The following is a 14,313-nucleotide window of genomic DNA, read 5'->3' as shown; positions in this document are numbered from 1 at the left end:
GCGGCCCATATGCCATAAAAATCTTTGCAGAAAAATGTGTAAAAGTATCAGGCAGTTTGGTCGATGTCAAAGAGGCCAAGGTGAGGTCAGTGAGTCCCATTCACTGTGACATGATAGAAACTTTCAGGAAAAATTGAACAAAATCGATCAAAAGAAATAAGAGTAATTCACCCATTTTGTCCATCCGTGCCATCTTACACTGAACACAACCCAACTCATGGCCACACTCACGGTTAAGTTGTCTGGGATCCTGAATACACACGCCGATACTTTATGAAGATGTAAGTCTGGTCGTCTTTGCATCTCCCTGAGTTCAGATGGACGTGATTGACAGGTGGATTAGCCAATCAGGGACATGCACGGTTTGTCGATATCAAAACAAATACAGCTGCTGAGGAAAAAAGAAAGAAAATATCACATGGGATTGAAAAACATAACGGATTTCTGCAGAATAAACTGATTTATGAATGACGAGTGACCGGTGAGCTCATTCGCTTCACGTGTCACTGAAATAAACCAATCTGAATGCACAGTCACGTTTAGTTCTGGCTTGACACAAGATGAAGGGAGTGGGGAGCAGACTGGTAAAAATACAGAGAGATATTCTGGATTTGCCAAGCACAGTTTTACAATTTACGATTTTGGAATTAAAGTTTAAGAATTGACTGCATTCGAGAACTTGAGAAGAGGACAGAAGACCAGAGACATGGCATGGAAGGTACGTCTAAACTTTTAAAAGGGATTTGGGCCATAAATTTGCCACATTATATCCTTACTGAAGTTCAGAATTAGGTTTTCATACTTCGTTTTAAATGGGTGCATATTTCAGGAGACACGAACGCAATGACAGAAGATTGACAAGAAGAAAACAAGAAGTGCAGAAATGAGTGACATGTTTTGCTCATAATAGATCTAAATAAGCACCAATCAGCACTCATTAAAAAGTGTCCCGTTTCTAATAGCAACAAACTGGGAACAAAAACAGCTGACATAAGACTCTGTTTACTGCTGTATCGATTTTATTGCTTGAGATATTGATCACAAACATGTTCATCTTAATTGTTTGTCCAGATGATTTAGTCACACACTTCTCCCTTAAATACGAAGTTCCCATGTTATGCTTTACGTTGCCTTTTTAGAGTAATTAAGTACACATTTGGGTCACGTATTTTCACACCATATCCTAAAACAATAATTTATACGCATTTAAAGCTTTTGCAGTAAATTTTAACTAAAAGGCCCTGTACCTGATTTTCCATGTATTTGAGCAGCAGATATATTGTATAAGCAGCTATTGACGTCAATATAAGTCCACTGTGTATTTTCTGCATCTATTATGAAGAGTTTTGTTGACCGATAATCAGTAAGTGCATGTTAGCCTGCTATTGTTGTTAGCATTACCGTGATGGCAAACTCCGCTCTGGTGTCTGAAAGTTGTGAAAAGTGCTTATAAATTCATCACAGTGAATAATTAGGATGCTCAAAATGAACTTTAAAATGAACTAGCTCTGTTTTTCACGTTTTTAAAACGGTAAAAATCAGGTACAGTGGCTTTAACAACAATTGCAAACCAGAAATGTGCGCAAAAGTAGTCTCTATATGTGTTGTGATTGAGGTAAGAACAGCATCAAAGTGAATGGACGGTAAATGAACCACAGGTCAAGACAGATCACGTTACACGTTTACATCATATTGCAGCTTTTTTCTGGTAAAGGGTCTGCCACCTGCTTCTCCATGGAGATATTATTGCTTTGCTTAAGATTGTTCCACGGTATGGCATTAAACTTCAATCAATCTCCATCAACACAAGCAGGTGATACCACCAGGCCAAGTTACAGGTCCGATCTGCGGAGAGGAAATCCCACTACATGTTCAGAGGTATTTTTTGAGCAATCAAAACACCTGAACTTTAATAAATGTCATATGTCATAAGTTCAGTGCCACACAACACATTTTTTGGGAAAGCAATAACATCTCCATAGTGACAAGTAGCACCCCTCCCTCTCACCAGAAAAGTTACATAGTGCACCTTTAAGTGAACATGTGAAGCACTTTGTGGGTTACAGTCTTGTATGAGAAGCACTTTTAAATACAGTTTCACAGATTAATTGTTTTAAGAATCCTTACATTAGCATACCATTAAAGTGCATATGACAGGTTAGACTGCTCATTCAGCTAAAACAGTTATCATTAGACACAATTTTTTACAACAAAAATTTGCCTGGTCTTTTCTAGTAGGGTTGTAATTTTGGTAAAGGTTATAATTGTGCATCCTATACGGGCAGCAGATATGACATACCTAGAGGTATGTTTCCTAGCAACCATGTTAATAATGGCCAAACCTTGCACAACAAATTACACAAGATATGATTTAATAAATAAAAATAACACCTTTATATAGTTAAATCTATGTTTAATGTCTTCCTTGTGTGTTGACGACATAAGTAGAGGTATTCCTGTATTTTGCAACTTTTTGTCTTCTACTTTTCTTCACAAATTGACATGAAACTGTTGTCAAATTATGATGAATATTTACCCAATTAGAAAACAATCTTAATCTGTCAAATGCACTTTAATAACCACATACATTCATTTATTAACTATTGTACAGCGGCACCACTCTGTCTATAGCACTTCTACATATCGGACATTTCTTGGGCCTGGGTAAAAACTCGTAACACTGGAGACAAGCGCACACATGTCCACACTCTAGAAAAACGCAATCCCGCTCGCGATTTAAACAAACCGTACAACTTGAGGGCGAAATGGTGCTTTCATCCAAGTTTAGATCTTGTATTCTCTGTCTCTGCTGCTCCTCGAACTCCTCCATCAAGCCCCTTTTGCGCTTTTTTTGCCGATAATGCGCGACTTTCTTCCACAAGATATAGACCAACGTCGAGCAGGCCGCTACGCCGAAAATAATCGTGATAATCTTCCACATTCGGACGCTACTCTCTTGTTTTCTCAGCAACGAGTCGTAATCTGAGCGGCTAAGAAAGTAGCAGTAGCCTTCTTTGGGTGGTTGTAGCTTGATAAGGCTGTTGTCAAGAACGAGCTCGCCAACTCCGGTTACGCTATCCCCTACCCTTAGCATCTCCTCGATCTCGTGGATGCCTTTAGGTCGCTCTCCGCTGATAAAATGGCCGATAGTGCTCGTGAAGGACTGAACGGCGGGGTGGAAGTTTTGGTAAGTGGTCTCCAGTTCGAGCGCGGAGGCCTCTAGGGGGCGTACGACTCGGACGCAGGTGGAGATGCTCTCATCCAGGGAGCCGATGGCGAACGGGACAGAGTTGGTGCGCTGGTGGATCACTTTCTCTGTGTGGTTCCTGGTGAGAGCATGATGAAAGAAGTTAGATGCGTACCTTCAAGAAAACGTCTATATGACTTTCAAATAAATACATGTTTTCTGGTGGATGGTGTTCTTGTATTTTGAGGTGGTGGATTTATCAAATAGCAAAGATGGATTTATATATATATTTATATTCTTGTTCTCTGCAAAGAACAAAATATCTTGTGTTTTTTATAGACAAATCTTATTGCACCGGTAGTTTAGACTCTAAACATGTTTTGAAATTCATAGGATTCTTGTATTATTTTATCAGTTCATATTTCAATGTTCTCTCAAATGTGAATGCTAAACATATATTGTAAATCTAATCATAATGTCAGTACTTGCCAGAAAAAATTGCATTCAGATTTTGTTTCCCCTCAAAATTGTGGTGCCTTAAATTTGTGTTTATATTTTGTGTTCAGAAGTCTGTAGAAAACTATGTGTTTGTAAATTGCTGTATTGTATGTTCTTGGTCTCCCTTGAAAACTAAATGCTGCATCTCAGCGACTTTCCATGAATAAATTCAAATCAAAATGAGCTACTCATTTGGGCTGCCAAATCCTACAACTAAAACCAGTTTGCAGTAAATCCAAATGGGTTCTGACAGCTAATTACATCAGAGTTTCAGTTGAAATTATATTTGAGCTTTTAAACGAGTTGTATGGGGCACATGTTACAGCTAGTGCCGTATATGAAGAATGCATTACATACATAGACCACAGACTAAATCTTTGAATCTAATATTTGTATCAATATTTCTTCATTTCTAACCAGTCAGTGTTAAATGACTCATGTGACACGGGCATAAGGAGGGGCACCCTGGGGTGACTGGGCGAAGGGCCAGTCCGTCTCGCTCTGTGATTTTAGCCTGACCCTCTCACTCTGAGTCTGCAGCGAACCTGGGTATTTAGGGCATGGCCACCGAACGCTGCTGCTGCTTGACCCACTTCATGATGTCCTGTTTGTTATTTTTGTGTGTAATTTAATCTGGTAATCTTGTAGTTATCAAACTTAAAGGTGCAAGATGTAAAATAAATAATAATAAATACTAATTTATTCAATTAATTAAAATGGACAATGAAAACATGCAGTGGCGTCGATATTAATACTGGCCTCTCCACAGTTCTAATGATTGGATCAGATTATTATTTTTCGCACAATGATTTTTTTAATATATTCATTTAAAACAGCAATGTGTAATTTTCTGGAGGCAGCACATCTTCAGCATGATTCCATAGAAATAGAGACATAAATCCATACTTTGGAACATTCTCTATGGAGATAGAGTTTTATAACATACTGTGGAATATTACAGCCAAAACATTTCCATGGAAACAAGTAAAGTGAGCGCCTCCTCCAGGCCAAATAAGAGTCAGAGTTGTAGAGATTCAAGCCCGCTCACAGTAAGGACACGCTTTTGATGCTTTTTAAGTGCAATAAAAAACATCCAAAAACAAGCTTTTATTTTAATAATCTTTTTATTTAAGTTAAGTGTGGGGCTGTAATAAAAGCCCTCTCAGTGGTGTTTCTCTTACCAGAGGTGAGTGGTGCGATTCCAGACCATCTTCTTCTCCTTTAGCGTCAGGCGCTCGATCACACCTTTGCAGTTATCGACAAACTGGCTACTCAGGGTTTCATTCACAGCTTTCACCGCACCTGAGATGAAACATACATTATAAGCCCTGTTATATTGTAAAAACAAGATAATCTGAAACACTTGTAAGGTGCTGTGTTCACCCTCTATGACGGCGTAAGGGACACATTTGCCCGGGGCTTCAGACAGGAGCTCTTTCAGGTCCTGGTCAATAGACACCTTTTTTGCTCCCTGTGAAAACATAGATGACAGGTTAAAATAGAAATAATTTCAGTGTCAAAAATTGGACTGTCTCTCTCTCTCTTATATTAATTAATTCATTTGAATAATGTGTATGGCCATGGTTTTTGGCAAAGATGAGAGGAGAGATGCTTTAGCCAAAATAATGTAAAAACAGAGCAGCCCGACAAGCTGCTGGATCACTTCTGGTAAATACACTCATCACACTATGATGTCGATGGAATACTTTCCAAAGAGCGGCTATGCTAAATTTTGTATTCAGCATTCTTAAATTGATTTAACTTTGGGCTAATTCGATGATGTGTGAGGACAGAAAACTGCCTGAGCTCTTTTATTTGTAATAAGAAAGCTAACAAAAAGCTGCAAAAACATCAGATCAAGTTGAGTAAAGCGATAGATCTACATTTTTGTGGTAAATTTTAGCGCCCTTCACTTTTTGGTGACATTTTAAAACAGACCTATGATGCACAATTAACTTTATAGAGCTTTAAACCATGTTAAAGTTGTTTCCCGTGAGTGATTTGTGCATGTTTGAGCAATCTTTAATAACTTATTTTACCATAATACTGATCAATCCCCATTTTCACTGCCACTGGCATACGCCCACTGCACTGTACCTACTTCGTTCTCCAGTTTTATTTTCTTAAGGAGGATTTGGCAGCATTGCATAGGCATGAAAAAAAAAATCTGCTGCCCACTGGTGATCTGCAGTTATCCACAGGAGGGGCCGACAGCTACACGGCTATTTGTTGTGATGACGTTTAAGATGATGTCAGCTCTTGTTGGGCATGGCAGCCTTCAAATACAGAAGTCAGCGGTCTTGTTTCTTTTTTCAAGTCATTTTAAAAGAATATTGTGATTTCAAATGTGCAAATTATAACAATGATGCACAGGTGTCATAGGCTGACACAAGTACAATAGGTCTTTTCTTTAACCTCAACCAAGACCTTAACCAATAAAAATGCTTACAAATATGAATAAAAGAGCTGTGCTAATAATACTTTCACCTAAATGTGTGATTAGATGTTGGTTGTTACCACCTGCATAAACATTGTGATTGTGATCTGATTTGAGTGGTCTGACCTTGAGTCTGTTGGCAGTGGTGACTCTGTTCTTGTAAATTGAATAAAACAGAGCTGTGAGGGCTGAACTCGTGGCCAAAACCACCAGCTGAGCTGTGGATGTGTGACTGCTCAAGTCCATCCTGCCAGAGCTGAAAACAGAAGAAAAGTGAATGAGTAAAGTAAAGGTCAGAGGTACAAGGTAGGACTTTTTTTGTATTATGTGCAAGTTGGGTTGTCCAAAGTATCAGAAAAATGATACTAATCGATATTAAAACTAACATGAAAACTAGGTACTCATTTGAGCAAGTATCAACTGCAAAACATCACATTAACAGGACAAAATTTGAGCTTTCCTGAACAGCTTTAGTGTCATTGGGCTTTTTCAGAACAAATATAAAACCTCATGCTAAGACATTGCATTCCATTGCTTGACCTTTTACAATCATGACAACTCTATGTGCAAGTTAATTTCATTGATCCAGTCTTTTAGTTGATAAATCGGCCAATGGTTGGAATTTGTATAAATCGACTAATAGTTTTATTTAGATAAGGATTTATATGGGACACCAACAGAAAAGAGAAGGTATACAGTGAGTGAGTTAGAGATTTGGGAGGGTGTCATGAGTTTAATCTACTTTTTTACACAATACACAATTTTTCAGTACTCTGAATACATATTTACTGAGCAATTGTATTTGATTAAGCATTTCTTTAGTCGACTAGAGCCCTGTTATCACGTAGAGAAATTATTCAAAACAATGTTATCAGATGAGCCGGATTTGTTTTGTTCTATATGTTTTGTTTTATATTTTAATTTTTCGGTTGAACATTTAGAATATTTCAGAATAACATTAGCCATCTCTGCTCTCATCATACATGTTAAATATGTTGATTTTACTGATGCAAACTGTAGTTTATTTATTCACATCAACCCATCTGTATATGTTTTTAAACTGTCAATTTTAGAAAGAAATAAATTCAGTTCAAGTATAGGGTGACCAGGCATCACCATTTACCAGGGACAGCTCTTTATCCCCTGTCCCAGTGAATTTACCCAAAACCATTGATTTGTCCCAGTTTTACACAAGACATGTCCCAGGTGTCCCTATTTTTGACCAATCTGATTCCCGCCAACAGTGAAGAGGGGAATATATTGTCATTTGTTCAGCCAAAACACAGAACTGTGCCCGAACATGACCAGAACACAAAAGACTCTACTTGCACTGACAGAAGTCTCAGATTATACACCAACTCAGAAGTGAGTCGAGAATAGGTACATAGCAGTTATGAGAGCTTTTCACAAATTTTATTATCACTAATCACCCCAACCTGAGTGTGTCCTAGTTTTTCATTTTGAAAATCAGGTCTCCCTATTCAAGTAGTGAATTTGGCCAGCTGAATTTCTACTCAATATGTATTTACTGTTAAATTAAATATATATTGTAATGAATTGTTTTGATAATCTGTTCTGTTGTGGTTTAAAGACCCTATATTACACATAATTAACTCTTGTGAGCATTAAGCCATGTTACAATGTTGTTACCTCCTGAAAAATGTTTTATTTCATTCACACATTTGAGTAATCCTTTATTAGTCTGTTTACATTCCCAAAGCTCAAAAGGCTCTGTTCCACTTTGTGATGTCATGAAGTGGTAGTTTTTAAGTTAACAGCTCCTTTAACCTTTTGTTCAGCAGAGAAAGGATATTCCAGGGCTGAAATTATCCAAATGATTCTAGTGAATGTGTGTGTAAAAACACAGCACTTCCTGTGTTACCACATGACATCACAATGTGGAACAAGGACAAGGTGCTTTCAATTTGAGAAGAACTGAGGTTTGTGTGTTAAACATGTGTGAATGAAACAAAACACAACTCCAGGAACATTTTTGAACATTACAACATAGATCTGAAAATAGCACAATATGGACTCTTTAATGCTTTACTTTCTCATATATCTCCATCTATATATTACCATGCTCTATAAATCATTCGAACACGTGTCAGTGTCAAGTGTCTGTCAAACCTACGCAGATCTTAAACAATAAAAAAAACAACAAAAAAAACATCACGTTTATATGACTGACGTACAGGAGGACTGCACTTCACTTTAAATAAGCAAATAAACTTAAAAAGCGAATAGATAGTAGATTTAATATATATATGTGTGTGTGTGTGTGTATTTTTGTATATTGTATATTTTTAAGCAAATAAACTTGAATCTACATAAACAACATTTAACACAGCTTTATGCGCATTTTTCGGTCCACTTCCAGCTAACATTAGAGCTGTTACATTTGCGAAATACTTGGAGGAGTGAACTGAACGCAGCTCATTTCTGCCACTTGTCCAGTTAGCATTAACTTAGCTCCTTTAGCTTTGTGGTGCTATGCTAAACAGCCTGTTAGCACATTTTACCAAGCCGAGTCATCGATTCTGAGACAGCCATATACGAGACAGCAAGAACACAAATGTCTCATCATTTGTACAAACCACAGTCAATGTAAAAGTCTGTAAAATGCACATAAATACCCTGGATCTGCTGTGGTGCTGTTAGCTTCCGCAGCTCAGTACAAACCATATCAAAACAGCGGCGCATGTGATACTCCTGTTCCGCCAGTAGATGTCACTGTAGTACAAGCTCTAGACCATCACACTGTAGAGCCTGATTGTGCAGGTAAACAGGCAAAAAGACAGTTTTCAGTATTAAAAAAACATTCTCAAAGTACTAAAGTTTCTACTTACTTTTAATCATGTATTTAATTATTTTACACAAAACTTCAAAGTGGCTCTAGGCTAAATGAACCTTTTTGCTACTAAACTCTGTATATGAAGAGTTAATAGCACTGTTAATAGCAGTTATGGCATCTACTGTTCCTACTAGTCCTTTTTGGAAGCTTCATTCAAAACTAGGTATATTTGCAGCGTTCTAGTCAATCAAGAGGCTATTGCAATTTCACGTAGTTTACCCTGACTGGTGACAGGACTTTCAACTCTTTTGTCTTTGTGGGATCAGAGTCTTTTGGATCCGGCCACTTCAAAGAGGTGTTCAATAGACCGGTTCTTTTACCATTTATTGAAATGGCCAAAACCCATGTGAGAACTCATTTAACAAGAAACTAATCCCACAGAGAAACAACAAAGGCTCAGATCTGTTTAAAATGGTTCAAAATGAGAGTGGGAGTGAGTTTGCCCTCTGAAATTATGAAAAACTAGAGAAAATCTTGCTCTACAATAATAATAAACTGTTAAGATGATGCCAGATATGTTATTTTGTGCACAAAGCGCTCACTTGTTCTGCTTCTGTGGTGACTCTTGTGTTGCTTTAGCATTAATCAGGGTAAATCAGGGTATGCATAAAGATGGGAAAGAAAAAGATTTGGTTCTTTTAAAAAATGAGATCTGGATCCAAGTGTTCAAAGGAGCTGATTAACCCTGACTTCCCTGATTAGAGCAAGATGATTGTTTCTGATTACAAACACCTGGCTGCAGGGGCGGAGTTTGGATTTGGATACCTGTTAGACTGATCAGATTATTTCTATCCATCAATCAATGCACTTTTCATTCATGTAACCAAAAGTGCATGTCCCTCACACCCACCCACAACCAGCTTTTGCTTTACATAGACAATGGAAGGGCACCTGGCTTAAAAAACCTACCAAATCAACATGCAACTGCTTCATTGTGCGCAACTAGAATGAAAAGTAAGGATTAGTTTGTGACATAACCAGCGTGACATGAGCCCGATGAGCCTGTGAGAATACTGAAAATGTGCCGATGTTTTTGGGTTTTTTTTTATCCTGCCAAAAGAGCATCATTGTCCTCGGGGATAAAATTCAAGATTAGTCAGCTTGTTTTCCGATCTCCACTGCACACAACAATCTTTTTATTTATTTGTTTAGTTTTCCTCTGGTCACTCGTTCACATGGCTTGGTGACAGACAGAAATAGGCAGAGCAGATGGAGAGAACAGATTTATGGGAAGGAGAGCTGAGAAAACACTGCAAAAATATCCACATTAGGGCTGCAAGAATTATTGAAATAGAAATTTTACAGGAAGCAAATCACAAAAGTAGGTTTTTTTTTAAGCACCAACAAAATATCCAGGCTTATTCTGCACAAAAACTGCTCAGTCTTTTTCTCAATTATCCTGGAGGTGTTTAAAATGCGAACTTTGAACAGAATTCTATTAATAAAGCATAAATCACAAAAATAATCACACTTGCAATACTTTCTAATTCTAGTTCTAATCCACATGAGTAAAATGACTGTGGTTCAAAGTATTAAAGGTGCACTGTGGAACTTTTCTGGTGGAGGGTTTGCTTTGCCAGAAATGTTCCATAGTCAAAGTTGGGAAGTAACTAAATGCATGTACTGTACTGAAAATGCGTATTCTAAGTACTAATTTTGAGTAACTATATTCTGGCACAGTTACTTTTAGGCTTTGAACTTTGTGGTATTAGTGAGGAAAAAAACAAACAAACACAGCTTCCTTCTGTCTCTTCTTAAAGATTAATTAATGCATAGCAAAAAAGTGCAGTAAAAATCATACTTTAAATGCAACTCGATGTAAAAGTATTCCAAGTATTCAGAATATACGTAGTACTCTGACTGGATCATGTAACAGAATATGTTACAAAATACATTTCAGTGCAGGTATACAGTATTCTGTAACTAAAAACAGAGACGAGCAGGAGACAAGCAGGTGACGCCACTAGGTCAAGTGACATGTCAGATCTGCGGAGAGGCGAGTCCAGTCACAGTGAGAATATATTTTAATTCAGTGTGTATTCTTTTAGCACCAAATTCACTTGTAATTTAGTAAATGCAACATATATACAGCCACACAAGGCAATACTTAATAGTAATAAGTAACATCTCCATTTAGACAGGCCTGTTCTGACTTCCATTTGACAAATTAACAACTTCAAATGTGTATGACTTTCTTTATTAGTTAAATCTTAAATGTAATGGATACTTTAGTGCCACAAATCTTTATAAACTTAAATAATCTGGTGACAAACGATAATACTCATATCTGCACCTGTTTTTAATGTCTTCAATGGACTTATGTAGTTATTTGTTTTGTTTGTTGTTACTTGTATTGTTCTGTATTTGAACAAGCCGCTCATGACAAAGAGAGTCTGAGTGCTCTCACTGGGCTCTCCCTGTTTAAATAAAGATAAATAAATAATTTGCAGTTTGGGTGGATAAACACATTTGTGGTTTAAATATATTTGATTCCAGTCTAGTTCACTTCATGTTCTCAACAAAGATGCTGGAAATTTCTATTGTGGCTATAGGGATTTTATGTGTCTAACTTTTGTGTTTTCAGAGAGCCATCTGGCCTGCTCCAGAAAACTTTATAAATGTAGACAGCGTCATAAATCATTGCATTCATTGTCTATAAGGGACGCCAAAAGTCAGTGTCTCATTTGGTGCACCATAAGCTCCTCAACAAAACATTAGACAGTCCTGACAAAAGGAAAAAAAGCACAAAAGCAAATGACTTTAACTCAAAATATAGTATAGGTATACTAAGTATAGGTTACTTGTATTTTGATTAATAATATTTGGAAATAAAATGTAGTTTTTAAACGTGAAAAATGGAACAAGTTCATTTTAAACAGTTTTCAGAGGTCCAAAGGTATTCCTCACTTACCGTATACATTTAGAGCATCCTAATTATTCACCACGATGAGTTTATAAGCATGGTTTTGCAACTCTCTGCGACGAGAGCAGAGTTTAATGCTAACAACAAATAGCATGCCGACGCACACTTGCTGATTCTCTTTATAATTGACGCAGACAGCACGCAGCAGACTTATTTTGACCTCAAGAACTGCTTAGACAATATATCTGTACTGGTTGAAAGACATGGGAAAAATCAGGTACAGGTCCTTAAACTCTTTTTATTCTTATGTTATCAGCGGTTTCCCGGCTCTAACAAGCCTAAATGTCATCCCCGACAAAACCTATTAGACCACCTCTTAATATTCTTTTGAAATAACCTTAAAGGGAAATGCGTCTCATGACCTGAAAAGACTTCCATAATTGCAGCTTTAATGAGACGGGGCTTTGTGCTGCTTTGAATCACAATTACAGAAGTGTTACTGATTCTCCGACAGACTAATCAGCAGAGGTGGGTGGTACCTTTTTGAAATTGCTTTGAGTATTATTGCATTGTTTATTTCAGTAAGATGCTTGAGTAAGTCTTGAAATAAATAGTGCACTGTTTTTGAAAAAATATTAAAGCATAAATCTTTAAATGTACACAGTTACTCAGATATCTTTGGTACTAAATTAGAAATACAGCTACTCGTACTTGTACTAAGTGTTGTACTTGTATTCGATATCTTATATCAATATGAATAGCATTAAATAGCATTAAAAATATATTAAAAATGTAGTTAGGCTACGTGGTTTTAGCTCTTGTCGATTTAACTTTGTCCTTTGTGTAGTATTGATACCTCCTCAAAGTGTTTTTTACTCTGCCTGGAATGTTACACAATACAGTATTTAAGTTATCTAACTCCATGCAGGTGACAAGTTACAGGTCAGATCTGTGGAGAGGAGCCTATGCACACAGTTTACATTTGACACAGTTTACATTTTTAAGCAAATCAAACTCCTGTAATTGAATAAATGCTAGATAGACAAATTTAAAGTCATATTGTGTAAAATCTCAGGCAAAGCAATAACATCTATATAGAAACAAACAAAAGAAGAGAAAAGAAAAGTTCCACAGTCCACCTTTTAGTAAACGTAACTGTGTAAATGTGCATCATTTCTATCCAGCTCTAGTCTACTCATATCCCAATAAGCAGTCTACATGATTGTGCCTTCTCTGTGGTCTATAGAGATCCTTGTATCTCGTATTCATGCCGTGTTCATTAACCCAGCGGCCCCTTCTACACTGTAATGTATTCAGTCAATCTCTATATCTATACTATGGGAATGGGCTCATATTGATTTGCATTGCAGGAGCTTCACAGTATTGGCAACAACGAGCTATATTGCTGCAAGGGTTTCAAATGACATTTTAACACTGTCTCCTTGTGAAAGACATGTTTACACCATACTGTGGAACTTCCCTAGTAAAAGAAAAACATCTCCATGGAGACAGACAGGACCTCGCACCAGAAAAGTCACATAATGCAGCTTTAAACTAGATTTATTATGCAAGATTGACGTTTCAGAGCTTTTAGCCATGTTACAGTTGTTTCCTCTTCTCATTTACCCTCTGGAAGTTGTATTTGGAGTGGTTGGTGCGTGTTTGAGCGACTCTTTAATCACTTACTTTCAAGACGCCATATTGTCGATCAAGCCTCGTTTTCACTGCCACTTTCACTCTACTTACTACAATTTTATTTTCTTAATCGGTGATATGTGCAGGATTCACTACTGTTGTGCTGTCATTTTGGTGCAAATGAAAATAAATCTGCTGTGATCTGCAGTTATCTATCGGAGGTGCTGACTCTTTGCTGTGATGACTTTTACGGCGACGTCAGCTCCCATTGGACACTGTGGTTTTCTGATGCCGAAGTAAGTGAACATGTTTCTTTTATTAAGTCTTTTTAGATGACTATTGTGGTTTAAAATGTTCAAATTCTAACATAATGATCCAAGAGTGTCATAGATTATAGCTATGGAGCAGCCACAAGCGCAATAGATCTTCTTTAAGAGCTGTATGTACAATATACTCTGTGAAATCCTGCAGTTCTGAACACTTTTTGTCCTTTTGTTTTGCAGTGGACGTGTTATCAAAGCAGCAATCTCATCTGAGCAGCCAAGTGTTTCTTTCTGTCATCTTTCCCACACGCTCCTCCTGTTTTTACGGTATCCAAAGCTAGTCCCATAAATCAGACAGCTAAGCGCTAAGGCCCACTCCGCTGCTTTGGCTCCTCTCATTGATTACACTGTGCTGGAGAAGGTAAGTGTAGCGCGTTGAAGAGAGAGCCCAATTCAATTTGGCTGCCCCCGATGTAAGGAAGACACCGTACGAATGACCTGTGAACAAAATGGTACCTCTACTTTCAACTACTAATAAGACCTGTGGTAGATCAAGGTTAAGGTGGAATTTACTGC

General features: G+C 37.4%; 1 protein-coding gene across 1 annotated transcript; it reads right to left on the bottom strand.

The window, feature by feature from the left end:
* Positions 1-1,004: 1,004 nt before the first annotated feature.
* Positions 1,005-9,676, bottom strand: mul1b (mitochondrial E3 ubiquitin protein ligase 1b). Its single transcript, XM_033969714.2, has 6 exons — positions 9,519-9,676; positions 8,759-8,891; positions 6,249-6,378; positions 5,069-5,156; positions 4,867-4,987; positions 1,005-3,326 (listed from the first exon to the last, which is right to left on the bottom strand). Exons 3-6 carry the CDS (start codon positions 6,366-6,368, stop codon positions 2,597-2,599), a joined length of 1,059 nt encoding a protein of 352 aa, XP_033825605.1. The 5' UTR covers positions 6,369-6,378; positions 8,759-8,891; positions 9,519-9,676; the 3' UTR covers positions 1,005-2,596.
* Between the last annotated feature and the right edge of the window lie 4,637 nt (positions 9,677-14,313).

Source organism: Periophthalmus magnuspinnatus, chromosome 7 (genome assembly GCF_009829125.3).
Source record: "Periophthalmus magnuspinnatus isolate fPerMag1 chromosome 7, fPerMag1.2.pri, whole genome shotgun sequence".
Taxonomy (NCBI): domain Eukaryota; kingdom Metazoa; phylum Chordata; class Actinopteri; order Gobiiformes; family Gobiidae; genus Periophthalmus; species Periophthalmus magnuspinnatus.
Note: the sequence above shows the minus strand (reverse complement) of the source record. Positions and strands in the feature narration are given on the sequence as shown.